Source organism: Pocillopora verrucosa, chromosome 3 (genome assembly GCF_036669915.1).
Source record: "Pocillopora verrucosa isolate sample1 chromosome 3, ASM3666991v2, whole genome shotgun sequence".
Taxonomy (NCBI): domain Eukaryota; kingdom Metazoa; phylum Cnidaria; class Anthozoa; order Scleractinia; family Pocilloporidae; genus Pocillopora; species Pocillopora verrucosa.
This window is the reverse complement of record NC_089314.1, coordinates 26784901-26805472: the sequence shown is the minus strand read 5'-3', so window position 1 is coordinate 26805472 and position 20572 is coordinate 26784901. Positions and strand designations below refer to the sequence as shown.

At 36.1% G+C, this 20572-nt stretch overlaps 3 protein-coding genes, 1 non-coding gene and 1 pseudogene across 4 annotated transcripts; all 5 read right to left on the bottom strand.

Annotated features, from left to right (window-relative positions):
- Positions 1–802: 802 nt before the first annotated feature.
- LOC131772331 (transmembrane protein 42) lies at positions 803–3278 on the bottom strand. The gene is made up of 3 exons (XM_059088229.2): positions 3060–3278; positions 1992–2138; positions 803–946 (listed from the first exon to the last, which is right to left on the bottom strand). Exons 1-3 carry the CDS (start codon positions 3276–3278, stop codon positions 803–805), a joined length of 510 nt encoding a protein of 169 aa, XP_058944212.2.
- Positions 3279–4259: 981 nt separating this feature from the next.
- On the bottom strand, positions 4260–10044 carry LOC131772355 (ER membrane protein complex subunit 8). Its single transcript, XM_059088254.2, has 6 exons — positions 9769–10044; positions 8402–8478; positions 7642–7711; positions 7418–7465; positions 6693–6739; positions 4260–5794 (listed from the first exon to the last, which is right to left on the bottom strand). The coding sequence occupies exons 1-6, from the start codon at positions 9961–9963 to the stop codon at positions 5635–5637; spliced, it is 597 nt and encodes a 198-aa protein (XP_058944237.1). The 5' UTR covers positions 9964–10044; the 3' UTR covers positions 4260–5634.
- Trnan-guu (transfer RNA asparagine (anticodon GUU)) lies at positions 7139–7211 on the bottom strand. The gene has a single exon. It is a non-coding gene; the product is annotated as a tRNA-Asn (tRNA).
- Positions 10045–10732: 688 nt separating the features above from the next.
- Positions 10733–16859, bottom strand: LOC131772312 (ras-related protein Rab-2). Its single transcript, XM_059088204.2, has 9 exons — positions 16752–16859; positions 16502–16573; positions 16283–16350; positions 14955–15037; positions 14098–14190; positions 13707–13743; positions 13486–13560; positions 12699–12767; positions 10733–12057 (listed from the first exon to the last, which is right to left on the bottom strand). Exons 1-9 carry the CDS (start codon positions 16795–16797, stop codon positions 11962–11964), a joined length of 639 nt encoding a protein of 212 aa, XP_058944187.1. The 5' UTR covers positions 16798–16859; the 3' UTR covers positions 10733–11961.
- Positions 16860–18241: 1382 nt separating this feature from the next.
- LOC131772286 (mRNA export factor GLE1-like) lies at positions 18242–19663 on the bottom strand (annotated as a pseudogene).
- Between the last annotated feature and the right edge of the window lie 909 nt (positions 19664–20572).

The window sequence follows — 20572 nt, the reverse complement described above, 5'->3', positions numbered from 1 at the left end:
TTTCTCTTTATATCATAATTCTTGGCTTTCCCAAAAAATCTTTCTAATTTGGACTAAATCTTTCCAGCAAAATATGTAGAAATACTTTTTAAGAAGTTTAAATATGCTTTTCTTTTTGACCAAAAAAGAATTCAGCTGTTTTTGTAATGAAAGAACAGTTAGCATTTCTGATGATCAGTTTCATCATGCGGTTTATATTTTCTGTTGAAGACCCGTAGGTGATATGGACAAATCTTGAACAGGCTATTATTGCTTTTTGTTTAAATGGACAGCATCTGTTGGTGATTTAACACTGTAACAAGATATGCAATTTCTTGCCCTTTGGTCAACATTGAAAATTCATGCAAAAAAGCAACCATCAAACTTTCAAATGGCCAGCTTTTCCTCATTGGCCCTAACAAGAGATATATTCCTGGATCATGAAGTATTCTGATAGTCAGTCATACTCTATACTAAGAGGTATGATTACCCTGTGCATAATGCACTTGCCTTCTGATGCCAATGCCAAGCCTTGTCTCATGGAATTGAGTATGTTGTTATTTCTTTTCCATTATCCAAAACTTTTTATCCAAAGTTCTCTAACTTGTTTTCTTGATTATACAACAACTAAAACTCTGACTTCCAGTTTGACTACAATGGACCAATAGTCGCCAAATAGAGGTCCATCTACTTCAAAATTCTAATTTTTTTTCCCAGAAACATTATCCGCATCTTGATAGACAATCCCCTTGACTTGACTAACCACTGTAAAGCTGTGTGGGATTGTCACTCCACTTTAACAAATTGCCTTTTTCAGCCCCATTCACTCTCTCTTGTCATGACCTTGATCATTAGTTAAAGGTGCACTGTTATAGTGAATCAGAATCAAGCCTGTGAGAATGAGAGATGTACCTAACCACCATTGCATGGAAAGTGTCTCGCCAAACAACAGGCAACCAAGCAGCGCCTGTAAGAGACAACCCTACATCAGTGTTTACAGACTCACAGTTCAAATCATTGACTCCTAAATTCCTCTAGTAGGTTTGTTCTGAGTGAAGCTGTACCGAGTCCAAATCCTAAGCACCACTGTTAGACTAATAAGCCTTGTACAAGCTGTTGTTGTCAATCTTAATTAAAATATTGGTAAGCCTGAAGAGTAGCCTAGTGATAGATTCATTAACCCTTTTTATAACTTACAGTTCTTCTATTGCAAATTTAAGGGAGCACAGCATGGCTAACTAGCCAGGCTTGCCTTACTAGCATTACTATAAAAGGTGTGTGCAAAAAGTCAGTATCAAACTTAAAACTAATTTATCAGTAAGAGTAGGTACTTTATCCTTGTTGTTCTTACTAAAAGAAAATGATGAAGTGCTAGAGAGGATATTAACAAATCAGTTAGAATGCACTTAGAGGAGACAGCCAATATTGTTGAAAATGTGGACTTAAAATTACCGCATACATTTACAAGACCACTCCAAACTTATTTCAAGTTATTTGCAAGAAGTTTCTTCTATAATTTTGTCTTGCTTTAAGTTTGATTTTAAACATTCATGTTAGGTTGCAGTTTCCACAATACATTGGCTGCCCATTTATAAAAATGTGGAGACTTATCTTCAGTGTTGCTTGAGTGTTCTTCTGCAATTCTCTTTACAATTATAGTAGCCTTAAATTGTTTCTGGTAGGGGAAACTTATTATCTTTCTATTTCCTTTCCCAGTCAAGTTATACATCCAGTCACCTTGTAAAACTGGTCATTAAAGTTAATTAAAAAAATAAAACAATCAACAACTCTACAAGAATTCAATTGTAGTAAATATGGAAGAAGCCTTCTGCTCAAAACTAACATATTTGTCATCTTTGCTTGTAATGGTTCTTCACATAGCACAATTGATTTTAATCAGTGCTCAACCTTTAAAATGTGATTGGTTCATTTTGTTCAAGTGACCATGGCAACTGCAGTGGTACTAATAAAATTTAAAATGACAATTCAGCTCTTTCTCAACAAATACTTACAGTGCAAATGAAATTTGAGGCTGTATTGGTAACTGTTGCTGTAGCTGAAGAAGATGATGCTCTAAGAGACTTCACAAATAGGGTCCACATCAGGGCATTGAACAGGAAAACCAGAAGAAATGAAGAAGCTCGTGCAAGGTTAACCACCTGAAAATCAGTTGAAGATTTTTTCAATTAATGCAGTCGCGAAACTGTTCATATTTCAACAAGTAGCTTTTGTAATACTCCTAGAACCTACAGGGGTTAGGAACCTTTTTCACCCTAACATCACTATGCATATTCTTTTCAGTTCTGTTGACTTTATATTTCCTAAGATGCTGACGAGTATAATTTGTTTAATAATTGAGTGCCTCTTTGGTCCATGATCATTTACTTTATTCTTATGAATGTATGATCCAGGGGTTATATTGTAGGGAGAAATTAGATACCGGTCACCCCTAAGAGTTAAATGGTTAAACAGTCATTCCCTTCACCAAGTGATTGACTAAATATATTAGTCCTGAAAAGGACTGTTGTTGATTTGAGTGACAAACACTGCAGTACCTTGAGCATAATCAACGGATGACTTCCATTGATAAAACAAATGATACTGTCACCACTAACAGTCCCTCTGTGGACTATAGTTCCCAGACAATCAGAGCATTACTGATAACAGGTTCTTACCAGTCTCTGTCCGCCCTTTTACTACAATATAATCTACTTATATATAACTCTAAAAAAACCTGAAGGGCAGTATAAATTAACAAACTCAAGCAGTGCTTTTTGGCTAGGTTGATTGTGTATATTTTTTATATGGCCAATTCTCTTAGTTTTTGCGGTTCATAATGAATTATACTACTACTAGAGACTATTTCTTTCGATTTCAATGTCGAGCAGCACAAAATACGTATGTACAACGAACGAAATGTAACGTTTCAACTTTTATTACTTTGGTCGAGGACACTCCGCAAAAGTTATTCCCGAAAAATCTTCAAGCTACAATGTTTCAAAAATTCCAGGCTGGAGTAAAGCTAAGACTCTTCTTTAAGCCGCAAGCGTGCTTTGTTAAACACGAGAACATAGACCAACCATTCGACAGGCAGATGTGATCGGGGAACCATTCGTGGCACCAACACCAAAGCTTTGAAGTAAAAAATTGCACCAAATTTTCCTCTGAAGTTCTGGAGACATTGCTAGTTTAGCGCAAGTGGACGCCACAGCTGCGCAAAATCCAGCACAAACAGCAGAAACAAACCCCAACATTGCAAACGAAGATATTCCTTTGAGAAGTCGAAATCTTCCAGGCATTGAGTCCTAAACCGAGTAGGACTGGGTAATACTCAATTTTATCTATATTTGCTTTTAGACTGGTTGCTATGAATGGATTATGAAATTTTTGTTCAGGCTTTCAACCATGAGGAACAAAAGCAGGGGTGGAGGGGGAGGTGTTTTCATGCAGATATATTGTTAAATTGACCTATTGTACATATGTAGTTTGAATTACCAATTATAAAACACAATATTTCTTTGTGATGTAGACAGCATCAGAGACAATGATATTCTTGGCTTTGTAATTCATCTGGGTGTTTTTAGTAACCAAGACAGATTTTCTCCTCAAAATGTCAATATAATATCAACCAGATAAGAGATGAGAATAAAGAGAAATATGAATTAGGGGATTATTAATTGATCCAATAACAAATTCTCTATACTAATGAGATCTTGGGACTAAAAGGGCTAAATTCACTTTTTGGCTATTCCCTCTATGTGTGATTGTACATATGTGTTCCTTGGACTCATAATAATGAATTGATATCACAGACAACACATCTGTGCATTAAAAAATATCCCATTTTCACCAAATAGTTAACTGTCAATCAAAAATGGATAGCTACAAAGCAAACTAGAAAACTTATCTTAATTAATGCAAGTGTCACATAAAAATTTGATAGTATATATCTAATTATGAAAATACTGCAACAGGAGATAACTGACAGATGTTCTAGTTGGTCAGGCTCCCATGCGCTCCGCTTCAATTGGGTCAACAGGAATAATTGATTGAAGACAAATGTCAACTCAATAAAATATTCCAAAAAAACTTTAATTTTCAATTCCCAAAAGTGTTTCTTTCATTGTAGCATTCCACTATATAAAAGAACAATTTTTGAAACATTCATCCAGGAAAGGTTTTGAGATATACTTCGAACCTTCAAAAAGCCTTTTATACTACCTGAGACGAGAGCAATCTTAAAAATAAGACAACAAACTATGATGTACATTAGCAATCCGTGATAGCAGAAAAGACTTTTAATGCCTAATGTTTTACATCACTGTTACTAAAATTGAAAGGACCTAGTTATTACAACCACATTACATATAAAGGTCAGGTGTTATGATGTGGAGGCAAAATATATCACACAACACATAATGTATACATGTACATTTGATATTTTTTCTTTCCAATTATCACCCCTATTGCTCAAAGATAATAATATCTTTGCCTATGATTGTGACAATGATTCTCCTTTGACATAAATTTCTCCAATTTCTGTGTACCTTAATTCACAAGCTTGAATTGAATAGGAGTAACCAATGATAAGAATATTAACCAAAGATAAACATATGAAACAAGAGTAAGCTTTCCATTTAAATAGATCAAGTCTAATTAATTATCCTGTTCAAAACAGAACGATTAACACCAATGATGAATTTTTGACACATAACACCTTTACCTTGCATTAGAGTCCACAGAATAAAGGTGTTAAAATTTCCAGTTCAGTTTAATTTTTCACACTTTGACAGACATTCATTCCAATGACTTTTGTGAAATACAGTTCATGAGGTCCTCTTGTGAGGAGTTTAAGAAAAAAAAGTTCAACTTTTTTCCACAGATAAAAGGGGTCCTGACTATGTTTTCATAAGTATTTTTAACATACATATTTACAGCTGTAAGGCTTCATAAAACAGACCAGGTTATATAAGCTTGATCTTGGAGTCTCACTGTGATGTCTTTTTCTGTTGTTGTTGGAGTACTAATTCAGTGAAATTGGGTTTGTCTCTGAGCAATTTTCAGTTTCACATTGATTTCCACTCCTACAAAGTTCACACTTCCCCGCAGAGGACCTCAAGTCTTTCACAAACTTACATTTCTAGTTACAATATATGATTTCAAAAATAGTTAAGAGACATACTACTGTTTATATATGCAATTAAGAATACTCCAGTGGGGACAAGTTTCTAAAGAAACTGTGTTGTTGCACTGGTGGAGGAATAGCAAGATAAATTGGTTTTATCAACTGAGTTTTGATAATGTCACTTAGCCACTGTAAAGAAAAGAGTTTCTATGCTGATGTTTCCAGGCTTATGAGCCCTTTGTCAGAGTTAAAGATGCTGAAATTCTCTGACGAAGGCCTACTGCTTGAAACTTCCAGCTGAGAAACTTTTTTTATTATCAACTCAGTTGATAAAACCAAATTTTCCCTTCATCAATTAAGAATATTTCAATTCAATAGGGTTTGTATGTAAATTCAAAAAAATGCATTTTGAGAAACAACATACATAAGAACAAAGAACTGCTCAGGATTATATATTACTGTCACATTAAAGAGACTTAAGTAACTCTTGTCATTGATTCAGAAAATATCAACAAAACTAAGCAATAAATTCAAGCTGTGGGTGATATATCAACTACTTTATTGATATCTTTGTTAAGCCAATCTTGTGTGATGTCATCAAGGTGATTGTCAAAATCTATGAGACTCTGATACACTTTTCCTTCTAGAAGTTCAGTGGTGAGTTGCAGTGAATCTTCACCTTCAAGCAATCTGCAATGATACAATTTTCAAACAGTGTAATTGCACAGTCATAACTGTCAAACCACTGACATCATGTACAAAAGTTGAGTACTAAATGTTAAGTTTAGGAAGTAATGACCTTTATTACACTGTTGCTTAAATCTAACAGCTTTCAATCACTTTTTCAGAGTTAATACATTAGGGAAAATAGGAAAATAAACATCATGGTGTTAGTAATGAGATGTATGTTTGTGATCACTGCTGTTTACATTTGGATGTGAGTTTTAATTTAGAATGTCAGTATTTAGATGGGTGATGCAATAGTCAAATGAAAAGTACACTGGACTCCAAATCAAAATTTCATGTTCACTCCTGACCAGGGTCATTGTGTTGTGTTTGAGAAAGACTTTGCTGTCATAGTGTTTCTCTCCACTCAGGGGAATGGACAGAATTGGGTAGCCTGTGACTAGAAATAAAAAAAAAAGGGTAACCTGCAATGACCTAGTATCCCAACCAGAAGAACCAGTGTTATTTTAGAAACCATTTAATGGTGGTCATAAAATTTTTTTAGATTTACTATTGATAATTAAGATTCATGGTGCTCTTATCCATCATATCGCCCCACCTTTCTCTCAAAATTTCTTACACTAGATTAGCAATATTGTAGGAGAATAATCAATTCACCCCCAAAAGGAAGTACCATAGTGGAAATTATCTCAAAAGCTTATCATGCTTGGTTCAGATTTAGGGAACTGGGAGCCCTACTCATTTATGCTTCCCTGACAATTCAACAATTCACTGCATTACAGCATAACATTGCAACATCACCCTCTGTAATAGACTCATCATCTTTACCTTCTAGAAATCACGTGAGAAAGGGATACTGATATCATATTGAATGAAGCCAACTGAGTTGAATGGTACTTACAAATCTTTGTCACTTTGCTTCCATTTATTGTCTTGGACCACATAACACTGCAGGATGAAACAAAAGGAAAATAGTTCAGACATAAAACCCTGTGAACAAAAGGTGGAACATACATGTAAAAAAACAAGCAATATTTGCCTCACTCCTGTAAAGTGTTTTTGTTGCTCAGTTAATAGTAACACCAAAATAGTATCCAGAAGGTTGTTTCAAGTCTGAACTCTTTTCTTAGGTTTTGCTTTTATTGATAGTTTAACTTCACTTTTCCTGCACAGATCAATCCATGCACGTGGTTAGCAGATCTAACATCAGCAACACTGAAAAAGTGTGAGTTTGTTGATTTTGAACATCATAACTTTGAACTGCAGATAAATAAATGAACATGAGAGTGATCTTTGCAGAAATGAACACTTCTTGGGTAGTAATGAAATTAAAGCTTAAAAAAAATCATGCCTGCACAGGAGTTGAACCCATGACCTCTGCAGTAACAGTGCAGTGCTCTACCAACTGAGCCAACAAGCCAACTGAGAGCTGGTCATTTTGTTGGTTTGCAAAAAATCCTTGAAGTGACAAACGAACAAGTGTGATTATATATGAATATTGTTTATTTGAACTGCCTCACTATTGGCAATGACTTGGATTAATGACTTTCTTGGTCATACCTTCAGGGAATAGTATAATTCAATGAAAATCACACACAAATGTTACAAAGTATGGAACATCTTTACCTTACAAGCTATTTCTTTACATGGTACTGTCAGCTTTGTATTATCTACCTGTATCATACGAAGAAAGTGCAAAATTACAGTGATCATGACAAACATCGCCTTACAAAAGAGTTTCTTACGCAAATTCTTATTAAGTGATCATTAATTATTAATTAAATATTAATCATCAACACCAATGTGACACAAAAAATAAAATCAGTTGGACATGAATAACATCCACTTACCATTAGCATAAAACCATTGTTAAACTGATCACATATTTTCTCTCCAATCTTGTAACATATTGCATTAGGACTGGGAAGAGATGATGACAAATTTTTTTAAAACAACAACAAAGAATTTTGCCTTCCTTGGCTATAATTGCTCTGAAACTCAATTGGTAAGGTATTTCAAGGCAAAACTGGAACTGCCTCAATAACATACAAGAAGGACTCATACACCTGTATCTCCTTTCAATCCATCAATACAAGAAGTGCATAATGATAACTTTTTTTCTCTCATTGAGGTCATCTTTTCAAATCTCATTTTTGGAAAGGTAAAAAAGATTCTTCATAAACTGCCTGACAATTAACTGTCTGGCAAATAAACTTGTTTTGAAAAAGAAGTGGGCTTAGAAAAATTCTCACACGTACAAAAACTTTTCCACCTCAACCACACCAGCCCTCTCTGACCATGTTCTTTCCTTTTTTTGTTAGCTCTTTTGTGAGAAGGAAGGCAATGGGAGTAAAAAAAAAATTATAGGGATGGCTTACCCACTAAAGCTCTAAATCTATTGTTTGACTGACTCTATCTCACATGAACACTTTTGACAAAAGCTGATCCTCAAAAGTGTGTTCAAGTTTACAACCCTTTTTTAAATGTGAAACTCATACAAATTTGTTTGTCTAACCCTATCTCACCCAAAGACTTTTGACAAGTCAACAACCCTTTTTCAAATGTAAAACTCATAAAAATTTGATGTTTTTACTGGTAGATTTAACTCACCTATTGTCATTAATATGTTCATTAGCTTGATAATAACCAACTATCTGTAACTCATTCTTTTTACAGTGAATATCAACCTGGACAAGAGAAATAATGATACAATTACTTTTCCAACAGCTTTCAAAAGGATGAAAGGATGGGAAGTTTTTCAAGAGTGTTTTTACTGCAATCTTTTCTTCCTTTATCAATTCATTAAGTCAAATATCAAAACATCTTCTGGTCAAGGCAGTCCTGGAAATAACTGTTGATTGCAACTTTGACTGACTAGTGCAATGAATAACAGTTCCCTAGGGAAGCAACTGTCAGAGGATAACCAAACACTCTGAAAATTAATTTGTTCACACCTACCACAGCAATACCAACTTCAATACATGAATAATGTCTTAAATGGAGTGTTTCTCAAAAAGACTACTCAGAATTGTATCACAGTCAAAATGTGACAGAGTTCATCATTTTGTTATACACAATGGCTACATGCCCAGCAGGCAGAGATTAAAGTAAATGAGCTTAACACCTAGCAGGCAGAAATTTTGCATGATTTCCTCTGAGGGTTCTTTCAAATGTCTTTAACCTTTGTACCCAAAGAGTAACTAGGATCTAGTTCCCCTTAATGCTATCACCCCTGAATCAAATGTTTTAGTCACTAACTGATAAAGAAATTCTTCATTTCTCTTTGTCAGCACCTTAGAAGTGTATACAGAACAGTATGGAGAATAGGTAGACAGATATGTTGGATGTAACTGTTAAAAGTAGCCTATAGTTCCCTGGACATGTTAAATGATTCCAAAATGTATTTTTCTTTTCTAGTTGACATATCTGAACTCTGAAATTTGCTGAAATTTCAAACTACCAGGAATTTGGTCTGTTTAAGACCATGCCCGGGTGCCAAGTATTTAGCCAAAGCGTTCACCATTTCTGTTTCCATGGATGAATATGAAAATAACTACCATTCTAACATTCAGTGTACTTCAGCATGTCTTTTAAAAATTTTGAAACTAAAAAAATTACTTTTCTAACAGGCAAACGTTTTTCTGATCTAAAATCCATTTTAAATTAAGGAGTGTAAAATATTAAGTTCAATGTCGATAGAAAAAAAAACAGAATTTACATTGAATTGGTTGACATTGAATCGCGAAATTTGAGGTTCAACGGTTCTCCTGTGTGTTCAACACCTGAAATTAATCTTTAATCCAAACCTTAACCAGAAAAGTCAAAAGCTTACAGGTTACACGAGAATAAAAAATTTACTTTAGGAACCCAATCAATTTGGCACCATGAACTCGGGGCACACAAACAATTTTAGGGACTTGTTAGGCTATGAACTGGTCGAAAAACACTTTAAGAATATAAAAAGAACTTCTCTCTACCCTCGCCAAGGCCACTTCCAGCATAGGCGCCAATCCAAGGGTAATATGAAACAAAGGAATAGCATCGAGCGCATATATTTCACCATCTTTGGGGTTTTCCACGCCTAGAAGAACTCCGTTCACGGCTTTGTGTGGGTATTTAGCGGTATGTAGGAGAATTTTGGCGTAGGCCCTTAGAGATAGTCGAACTTTCATTTTTCTGATGGTAATCTTATGACCTCAAAATCATTATCACAGTTAACAAACTGTTCCTCTGCGACTGTCCGCCATGATGATTCAGGAGTGCGTGGTGCTTAGTAACCGCGTCGCTGTCCATCTTGGTCCCAGGTCTCCTCTTAATTACTAGAAAGAGTCATGTTTCCCTTTTTTTATTCACTTTTTGCCATTGATTATTAGAGGAGTTTGGTGGTTCTTTTCCGGCTGCTATTTATTCTTAATAGTTTTTTCTAGAGTGTAATGATCATTAGTATAGGTTGCAAGGCAGTCATAAAGGGAAATAGATGAACGAGTAGAGAAGCAAAATGGGGAGAAAATTAAACGAAAAAGTTTGGATAGGTCCATTTCTTACTGGCGTTATCCTTGCCTACGTGTAGCCGTACCCTATCCCCCCATTTGAACCCATTTTACCGTCAATGCCATACATTAGCAAGTACCAGCGAGTTAAACGCAGGCGAGGTAACTCGCTTCCGTTTCAACTTCGGAGGGAGGGTACGGCTACACGTAGGCTAGCGTTCTAAGTTAAGAAATTGAAAGCGCTAGTATTACAGGAATTAAGACAATGAAGATAGTTTCCACTTGTAACTTAGCCATGCTGCCACTCAAAAAAAAAACTGATCAACAGATCGATGATTTTTGGAGCCGAGGTGTAAAACTTTGAACAACTCAAATGTCAATGACTGTTTACTGTCAATGCCATACATTAGCAAGTACCAGCGAGTTAAACACAGTGACTAACTCAGTCAAACTTGGTTAGATATTCTTTATTGCAGATAAAACATAACATTAATATGTTCTAGGACAATCTTATTGTTAGAGAGGGAGATGTAAACTTAAATGTAATGGCAAAAAAAAGTTGCCTCACACTGAACTTGGACACTACTGTATATAAGAACCTTGACTTAATTCTCAGATAAAATAGATTGCCACCCTTAAGATACGTCAGTTGATGACAACTAAGTTTCTTTAATTAACATTGTTGTCAAGTACTCCTCAGTATAATACAATGGGTTGATATTCAAAAGGTAAAGAAGGAAAAAATTCTTGAGTTGACAAAGACATTATTGTAGAAAATAACCTACAGCAAGGCAGATGATATACACTGATGAGAATGGACAAATTCAAAAATAACAACCAGTGCGTTTAGTTAAAATCTCTTGCATCCTAATAATCAAACAACTAGCCCTTGTCTTCTCTAGCAGAACCTCCTGTAATGTTCTGTTACCAGCCTCTTGTTACTTATTTTTCTTTAAGTGCAACAGGAAAAAAGTTAACAATCTTAGTATTAATTCTTTAAACTTCCCTCCAGGAGTCTGCCTAAGATTGTGACACTAGAATTTACAAACTTATCTGATTACAAAAAACAAAAGTACTGAAAATCAATACATGCTAGAATTTCAAACAAAAAAAAAATGCAAGAACTTATTGTACAACTAACATTACATATCTGTATGCTTCTCAATTGAGAGATTGAACAATAATTTTCATTCTGAAAAGATATTTGAAAGGAAATTTTGAAGTGGATAATAAAGACAAGAAAAACTAAAGAATGATTTAACCTAAACTGAATTTCAATATTCCCAAGAAGAAAGGCATGCTTAAACCTTAAAAACAACTCAAGTTTCTTCCGCCAATATATTTGCAAGAAATTTTGCCCTTCCCTAAAGGTTGATGAACACACCAAGAAAAATTAAACAAGGAGCTGGTAAAAGAAGTTATGTTTTGGGAAGGCCCAATGGGTAGACTTGAGAAAGCCACCCCCAGCGAGCTCTCCACCCCACCTTACATAAAATTCATCACTTAACCATTCCACAACATTACTGGTATCAGGCCTCCACTTGCAGTTGTACTAACTATCAATCAAGTTTACTCATCTCCTTGAAACTGAACCAAGCAATTCAATTTGAAGAATTTTGTTTAAGATCTATGGAAAATAAATTGAACAGTTCATTCAGAGCCTTGAAGTGTAACATTTCTTTAACAGCAGCCACCACTGTCTTGAGCACGGCCACCTCCCAAGGGCACAGAGGGATTAGATGGTGAATGCTGAGGGCCAATCTTGATTCCATTTGCCTAAAAGGTAAAAAGGGTCTTTGTCAGGGCCACAGATTGCACTCTCTGCTATCATTAGAAAGAACTTAAAAGGTATATTACTTCTCCTACCAGATGGGATAATAATCAAACACAAAAAAAAACTGCTTGGCACTGATTTCCCCCTAACAGTTTGCCAATACCCATTTAGATGGATGGGTGGAGAACAGCATTGTGAGGGTTCTATGTCCTGTCCAAGAACACAATGACCTTTTCAAGGCTTGACCCTGAACCTTTGGTCCCAAGTGCAGGGCACTGACCACTAGGCCAATGGCTCTCTCACATAAAAATACATTTTTGAAATAAAGAATGTTGTAGCCTACTGCTCAGTTCAGCTTTTTGAGTTTCATGTTCTTCAGAAGAACTATTTCCATTTGCACTGTCTCCTACTGTCAATAACTGAAGATGATTAGTAAAGGTTCTAAGTAATGCAGTACTGCTGGTCCTGGTCCTTATTGATGAAAAGTCAGTCCATCACAGGTTACCTTCCCATAGCCACCCACCCACTCCTCAAGTGTTTTTTCAGGTCGCCCTTTACCTCCTGAAATATTACTTACACTGCACATGTCAAGAAATTATTTGTTTTAAGTGCTAACCAAAGCTGAATTACAAGAAACATTCACCTCATTGTTGATATCAAAAACACCCTCTTGGATTTTTTGGTAGATTTCCTTAGCTGTGTTAATGAAAGCCTAAAACATAGATTGACAGATTAACAGTTATTCATACCTGTACCTCTCTACATAGCACATTGATCTATACAACACAGACAAATTCTTCTGTGTATAGTTTGATAAAAGGTCATGGAACACTCATCTTTGACTAGTTTTCTGAAAACATTTTCCTCATGGATAATACTGTTGGAACATTACAGACTAATGTATTATCTGAGAAATTTAGTGGAATATTTGTTGAAAGACAGTTTAATTTTGGAAAAAAACCCGAAGAAGATTATTGCACAACGATTCCTCATTCAGTGTTGGACATAACTGTGCAGATGCAGAGTTATGCCAAAAATATTTGTTCACCCAAGATTTTGTATCCATTGGTATAAAGAAAGGAAGAATTCATAAATTGCACAAATTCTCCAGGATAAAACTCAATATCCTCAATGGCTAGGAGGTTGGGGGGGGGGGGGAGGGGATAGCAAAGATCACTGATAATAATAGAAGAAATATCAAGTTTTTCTAGCAAGCAGTTTGCTGAAATCATAGTAAGAAATGTCAACCTTTCCCAAGACCCAGTGACCTTCCACTAAATAAAGTACATAAATAAGCCACAATAGAAAGTTGACATGTGACTCTCACCACACATCCTGACACATAAGTACATTTAAACATTCTGAGAGCAAGAAAAAAAAAACACAATCACAGGATTTAGCTGTCACTAATAATTTATCAATGATCTCACCTCTTCTACATTTGCTGCAGTCTTTGCAGAGGTCTCCATGAAAATTAGACCATGTTCGCGAGCAAATGCTTCACCCTAAAACAAGAGAGATTAAAGATTAAGTTTCTTTTAAAGTTCTTTCTCATTGCAATCATATATTATTTAAAGAGTGTAGAAGTAAAAAAAAATTTCTTATAACACAAGACAATGATGTCAAAACATTTGAACCTTTTCAAGTTTACCTCTTCTTTTCTGACATCTCGGCGAGCTTCAAGATCACTGCAGAAGAAAAGATGCATGTAAGAGGCTAAAACTAATAACAGCAATCATAAGAGGTAATATCTATCCATTAGTCTATAACACTGTCCACCACTCTAATAACTCTTTGTCTAAACTCAATTATTGAACTTCACTTTTTGGACAAAACTTTGATAACCATAGCATTTGATTTGCAACAAGCAGGTTGACAGTCATAACAAAACCCACCACCAACAAAAGGTCCTGAAGCAAGTGAAGGTGACAGTTATTGACAAAAAAAAAATTGGAAAGTTATGAGGTACTTAGTTTTAGCCCTGATGTTTATTCAGGTTTTTTTCCCCTAAATTTGGCTTTAAGTTCTTCTAAGGACTTCACCTTTTGTTTCCAATCAACATGATAACCATGTTTGAACTTGAATGCTGCCGAGCATCTTCCAACCATGTTGTCAGATGATTAAACGTATCCCTCCTGTGGAGAGAGACCAAGAAGAGTCAGGAACAGAACTTCTTTTTTCAAACTTAAAAGATTTCACATCATTTTTCTTTAACTCACTTGTCAAAAGGTAGACAGAAAGTGAAAATCAAAACACAAACTTAAGTCACAGACATCCAATGAATGCAACTCCCTGTGTTCCAACTTATTTCCTGGCAACAACACACACTATAAAAATATTTATATCTTATAAGAACAAATGGTTGAAAATATTCGGATACAGCAAGGACTTTAAAATAAACAATGCACTTCTAGTTGAAGTATTGTTTTTTTTCTCAACAGATCATCACATGCTTGGACAAGCTAACACAGCATGCTTGAACATCAATGATAATACACATCTCTATAACTAATGAGTCTTCAATGTTTCAAATATAACAGCAGAGTATTTAAGATAAATAATTGTGAGCAAAATTTAGAAAAAAATTCTGGGATTGGTAATGACATGTTGTTGACTTAATGTTCTCACATTTCCTATGCAAGTTATGGCAGAGTCACTTAAGGCATACACATGCATTGCATGTGCAATAAGTGTTTTTTCAAAGCAACAGTGTTATTTAAACCTCTCCTTCCTTCAAGAGCATTTACAAAAAAAAAAAAAAGGAAAAAGAGCATTTACAAGAAAGAATAAGTCATTTTCCTCTTCCAAAACTACTGCTTCTTAAGTCCCAGTTTGAGTGAGAGGTGGATTAAGATGGAATTTTTTAACCTTCCTGACTTGGAAGGTACATGTAACTAACCGTGTGATGTCGTAGACTAACAAAGCCCCTGCTGCTCCCCGGTAGTATGAACGTGTGATGGACCGGAAAGATTCTTGACCAGCCTGTGTAAAAACAACACATTTTTAGCCATACAACTACATAACAAAAATGCAGTCTATGCTTCTTAGCAAGCAACTAGACTGGCATTTTAAAGATGTGAGAATGCAATACCAGAATACAAAAATAAGAAAAAACATAGTCCGACTTCACAAACAGTTTTGTTAACATTTGTCTTCTGAAAATTAACATTTTGAGTTTCACCCTTTGCATCTTCCCAAAATATCTTGAGATTAGATTAAAGGACATCACTTCTACATGTGCTGCATGCACTTGGAAGGATAACACCAAGTCACCCTCACTTTTTTTTTTTCTTTTTTTCAAAATCGCATCAAAGCAAGCCTGCAATGACCACAATCAAAAATTTCTTTTTTGTCTCTTTTCCACAATCAGCTAAATGGCTACATGTTGTTAGACCAAATTATACAAAATTTTATTCCAATTCTTACAAGGTGAGATGAACTATAATTTAAATTGAATGAGATAGGAAAAAGGATGCAAAACTGTAAGGCTACATCATATGGTTGAAAACATGATGATATTTGATTTTCAATTCTAACAATATTAGTTAGGATTAAGGAAACATGACATCCACTGTGAGTAATCTCCAAATGCAAACGCTTTAGATAAATTTGCCAAAGAAACCCAGATTATCACCACTTGATTACACTGACTAAAAAAAAAAAAAACCATATACACTAAAATAAAAAGTCTTACTCTATGAAAAAATATTTCTAATGCCACTTAATTTCTTGCTCTTTCTTGACTTTCCTTTTCAACAGCAAAATCACTAGAATATTGAGCTTTGAGGAATTATTTCTTTTTTATTCATGAACCAAAATAATAACCAGCGAAAAAAAGCTTTTCGTATTTTTCCCAATGAAATACTTTAAAACTACATGAAATTTGAGATTTTCAAAGCCTAATTGACAGGAAGAGTCTAAAAGAAAAATGTGAAAATATAACTTTCCAAACAAAAAAATTAAGAATGCTCCTAGCTGATTCGCGAAAGTTCTTTGGACGTTCTTGAATACAATTTTGTTTGATGTGGCTTTCAATTCAAACCGAAAATTCAGTTCAGCCATAGCGCAGAGAAACATGGCGTTTATGATCATACAAAGAAAATTCCAAAGAAGCTGTTTCATTTTTAATGTACTGATAGGACAAGTGTTCTTTGAAATTTTCTTTGTGAGTTTATGTGCTGTCAAGCACAATAATGGCGAACAGATTCAAATTTAATTTAAACTTACCGTATCCCAGATTTGCAATTTTATTTGTTTGCCATCGATAGTAATCATTCTCGCACCGAATTCAACACCTGACAGAAAAGAAAAATAACAGAAATCAATCATAAGCCGTCACAAACACGAGAAAACTAGACCTTAAAAATTCAAGCTCGTGATCAATGAACTCCGAATGAACGCCGGGTAGCGCTTGAACGTAGCGCCATATTTTAGAGGCAACCTTACCTATTGTGAGGTCGTGGACTGGTTGAAAACGTTTGTCTGTGAACTGCAGTAAGAGACATGATTTTCCAACTCCTGAATCAGAGAAAATCGACAAAATCAGTCCAACACTATGAACAAATGATTTTGAAAACCACAACATTGATCAATAGCGTCCATTTTTGATCTTTGAATTAGGCTTCTAATATTAGCCCGTATTCTTGCGAAAATCACTGCACAAAGAAGGAAAAATACTCTGTGATATTTCGCTTACCCGTATCTCCTATAATAATGTACTTAAAAAGATATGCGTAAGACATTTTAACGATTGAATCTCGAGTTTGCTTTCTCTCTTGTTCACCGTTTATGATGTCATTCGTTCTGACTTATTTATTAGAAAAGACCAATGCCCATGCGTGTGACGTCACCTGGCATGGCCACGTAGCATCCGTTGATCCAGTCCTTACCCTCCAGATACTGCCAGGCTTGAAGTACTGCAAACACATAAAACGAATTTGTTTCCCCAATCTCATGCAGCATGGACTATGATTGATATCTTATGAAAAAATTGCCTAAATAATCCTGTGACAGGAATCATCAACCCGCAAAGTTCAAGCAGACTCTTAGCTATTGATCATTAAATTAAATCAGGGCCAAGGATTCGCTCTTCTAACAATCTTTAATGCCTGTTACCCGTCTCAGTCCGTTTAGTTGCCTATTATGTAATTTAGCACCGCCCTAATCCAGCGTCACGTTAACACTTTTATTTTGGGAATAACAGGTTGACCTCAGAAAAGGCTTAGCTTGTCACTACATCGCCCCGCACCAGAAGAGCTACAGACAATATATTATTTTCTTTATTTGAGGGAGACGAAAATTCCATTCCGTGTTCCTCTCCAAGGCCACACTAGTCTAAATTTTCGAATAAGCCACGCCGGAAGCCCACCTGAGCCGCTCTAATAGGGACCTTAAGATCCGACGGCGGATGTCTACGATGGCTGTCATGAACGAGGGGGGACTGGGAAGAGGTTGCCGTCGCAAGGCGCGAAAAATCCTTAAGAGACCAATTCGAAGGCGCGGCTGGCATTGTTCACATATTTTCGATTTTCATCATAAAGTACTTCAGTCATGGCTTCCTTTAGAGAGATTCGTAGCATTCTTCTGCAAGGTTTTGATGATGGACGAGTTCCTTCTTCTTTATGACGTTAACACATCCAAAAACCCAGATTTTCCTTATGAAAGTTATGGGAAATTTGATTTTAATGATATGGATGACAGTGAATGTTTATCCGAGTTTCGTTTTTGTAAGAGTGACCTTCCCGTCCTTTCTGAGGCCCTACATCCTCCTAACTACTTTACATGTCAACAAGGAACAATATGCGATGGAATTGAAGGGTTGTGTATTGCATTTCGAAGGTTTGCGTACTCATGTAGACTCATTGATTTAATTCCACGATTCGGCCGCCCAGTTCCAGAGCTAAGTATGATTTCCAGCCTTGTGGTGGATACAATTTATCAGGAACATAATCACAGAATAACTCAGAGGAATGATACACTCCTGAACCCAGGAACACAAAACGTCCAGTGTCTGTAACAGTAAGTCTTTAATCAAGTTTGAATCAAAAAATCTGAACATGAAGCTGATGTAACATGGAAAACCTAACAATAAAATAAAAGCAAGTGTACAAAACAAAATCAAAAAACATATGCCTGAAATTCCTGAAAACTACATTCATCTTGCACAGTGCAAAATCAGGCCATGACTTAGTTTTGTTTTTCTAGAGGTTTTAATATATTTTGAGACTGCTGCTGCTGCATTAGCGTGAACATCTTCTGAAAATTTTACATTTGTTCGTGTTGCTGTTTAGTTCGCTGCATCAAATCCTGATTTTGCCTTTTTGGACTGCTCTTCCTTCTTGTTCTTAGCCTCTAGTCGCTGCTTCTGTAGCTGCATTTCTTCCATTTTCCATTTCTGCATGAGATCGTTCTTTTCTCGCAAATATGCCACCGTGTCACTACCACTTTTTCGACGTTTTACTCTAGCTGCTGTTTCATTCTCTACCTCATCTTTCCTTTGTCTTTTTTGTGTCCCGCCAAGGTTCTCTAGAGCTCTGTATCTCATTTCCGCTGCTGCCACTATCGACTTTCCTTTTGTCATTTTGCGCCGTTTCTTCAACCACAGCTTCTTTTTCTACTATCCCCTCAAGTGCTTTTTCAACGTCACTCAAATCTGTATCTATTCCACTTGCCTTTTCTTCATCTCGCATCTTTGCTCTAAATTTGTCGCTCAAAAGCGTATATCGTTCTCTCACAGATCGCTTCGTCACTCTGAACTGGGGATGTTGAAGGCTGTTCAGATTGTTCGCTATTTTATCCCAAATTTGGCCCCTTGCAATGCTTCCTTTCTTTGCCTTGAATGGTTCAAGAACGAGAATCTCCTGACAAAGAATATTGTCATGTTGTTCAGTCCACTCCGTGTTGGTTCTAAAGATAAAAAAAAATGTTAACACTTATTTTCTTTTTGTTTGTGTTGCATGTTGTTTATCTTTTTTTTTCACTTCAACCAGAACCCTTTTTTGTTCACCAAATATGCAAGACACTTTCACAGACATCAATAATCGAGAGATTATTATTTACTAAGCGTAATTCGTGTTGAGTTTCACCACATTCATTGTTAGAAACGTGAAGTAAAGAGAATAAGAGAACTTACTGAGCAATCTCCTTGGCACTCGTGTCGGCTGCAGCCATGACCTGTTTAGTGGAGAAGAAAAAAAACATGTTTTTTTCTCGAAAATCAGGTCCCAGAAGAGTAGGCAAACGTATTAAAAATGTTATTGACTCCGTAATGCGCAAAATATTCGAAAATTATAAAAAATATTTTATAAAAACACTGTAATCAACTCAGGTTTTTTTTACGAAACGGCAAACCAGTTGTTTTGACGTCGCAGACAACACAGCTACGGCGGGAATTTACGGAAAACGGCTACCAGAAGTAGATAAACACGCATTCAAACTTCCGCCCGCCGTCGTAGACATCCGCCGTCGTAGACATCCGCCGTCGTAGACATCCGCCGTCGTAGACATCCGCCGTCGTAGACATCCGCCGTCGTAGACATCCGCCGTCGTAGACATCCGCCGTCCTCGGATCTTGAGATCCCTAATATTCTGGATCACCACACTGGCCATAGACACTTCGCCCAATTTCAGGCGTAATCAGTGGCTCCATACCGAAAGAATTGAGGTCGCGGCTTGCAAGCTAACGCAAGTTATTTCTCCGTTAACAAATACTTTTTACCTTTATAAGTTTAAATGACCAATTTGCATCTGAGAATAAGAAGAGAAGTTGGTCAAATACGGGAGAGCGCGTGCCTCGAAGGTTTTTAACGGTAAGTCTACTTCGCTGGCTGGGACGTATCTAGATTGAGCCTTCCACGGAGCCCGGTTAGTGAAAAGAGTCACAACTGCTACTCGGAATTATGTTTTTCCCAACAATGTACTACTTGGTAAATTCCAGACGAAATGAAGTTCATGCGAGATTGTTCTTGAAGTAAATATCAGGAAGAGCCAATGAAAACTTAAAGCAAGTCATGCAAATTTCTTTAAGCACGGCCAACGTAGTCGACCAAGTCGCGCCATAGGTTCTAGTTTTGAATCGGATTGACAGTGAGGGAAACGCTCGTTTCTAGATTAACCCTTTACAATCTAACATCAACATGCATATTCTCCGGATTGCTCTCTCTACATTTCCTGAGGTGATGACAAGGAAAATTTGTTTAACAATCAAGAGCTTCTTAAGTTTATCATTTCATTTCTTCTCGAGACCTTTTAGATGTTTGATTCGGGAGGGGGATCTTGTAAAGGGAAATTATATGTTAGTCACTCCAAGGGGTCAAAAAGTTTATTCAACCCCTACACCCTAAAATCAGTATGCATATTCTCCATACTGATCCTATACATTTCCTAAGGTGCTGACGAGGGAGATTTTGCTTAACAATCAAGAGCTTCTGTACTTGTTGATCATTTCCATCATACTCATGACCTTAATGTTTGATTCAGGGGTGATATTGTAAGGAGAAATTAGATGCAAGTCACTCT

Bases quoted from the DNA above. Each gene is read 5' to 3' on its own strand.
- LOC131772355 (XM_059088254.2), bottom strand. From the start codon at position 9,963: ATGAAAGTTCGACTATCTCTAAGGGCCTACGCCAAAATTCTCCTACAT. The intron at 7,712-8,401 runs GTGAGTTAAATC...ATCTCTTCCCAG, and splicing joins GAACATATTAATGACAATAG to TCCTAATGCAATATGTTACA. The intron at 6,740-7,417 runs GTAAAGATGTTC...TTCATCCTGCAG, and splicing joins GTAAAGAAATAGCTTGTAAG to TGTTATGTGGTCCAAGACAA.
- LOC131772331 (XM_059088229.2), bottom strand. From the start codon at position 3,278: ATGCCTGGAAGATTTCGACTTCTCAAAGGAATATCTTCGTTTGCAATG. The intron at 2,139-3,059 runs GTTGGTCTATGT...ACTGATTTTCAG, and splicing joins TCACATCTGCCTGTCGAATG to GTGGTTAACCTTGCACGAGC. The intron at 947-1,991 runs GTAAGTATTTGT...TGTCTCTTACAG, and splicing joins CCTCAAATTTCATTTGCACT to GCGCTGCTTGGTTGCCTGTT.
- LOC131772312 (XM_059088204.2), bottom strand. From the start codon at position 16,797: ATGTCTTACGCATATCTTTTTAAGTACATTATTATAGGAGATACGG. The intron at 15,038-16,282 runs GTAAGTTTAAAT...GTTTTTACACAG, and splicing joins AATTGCAAATCTGGGATACG to GCTGGTCAAGAATCTTTCCG. The intron at 14,191-14,954 runs GTTAGTTACATG...CTCTCTCCACAG, and splicing joins TTAGTCTACGACATCACACG to GAGGGATACGTTTAATCATC.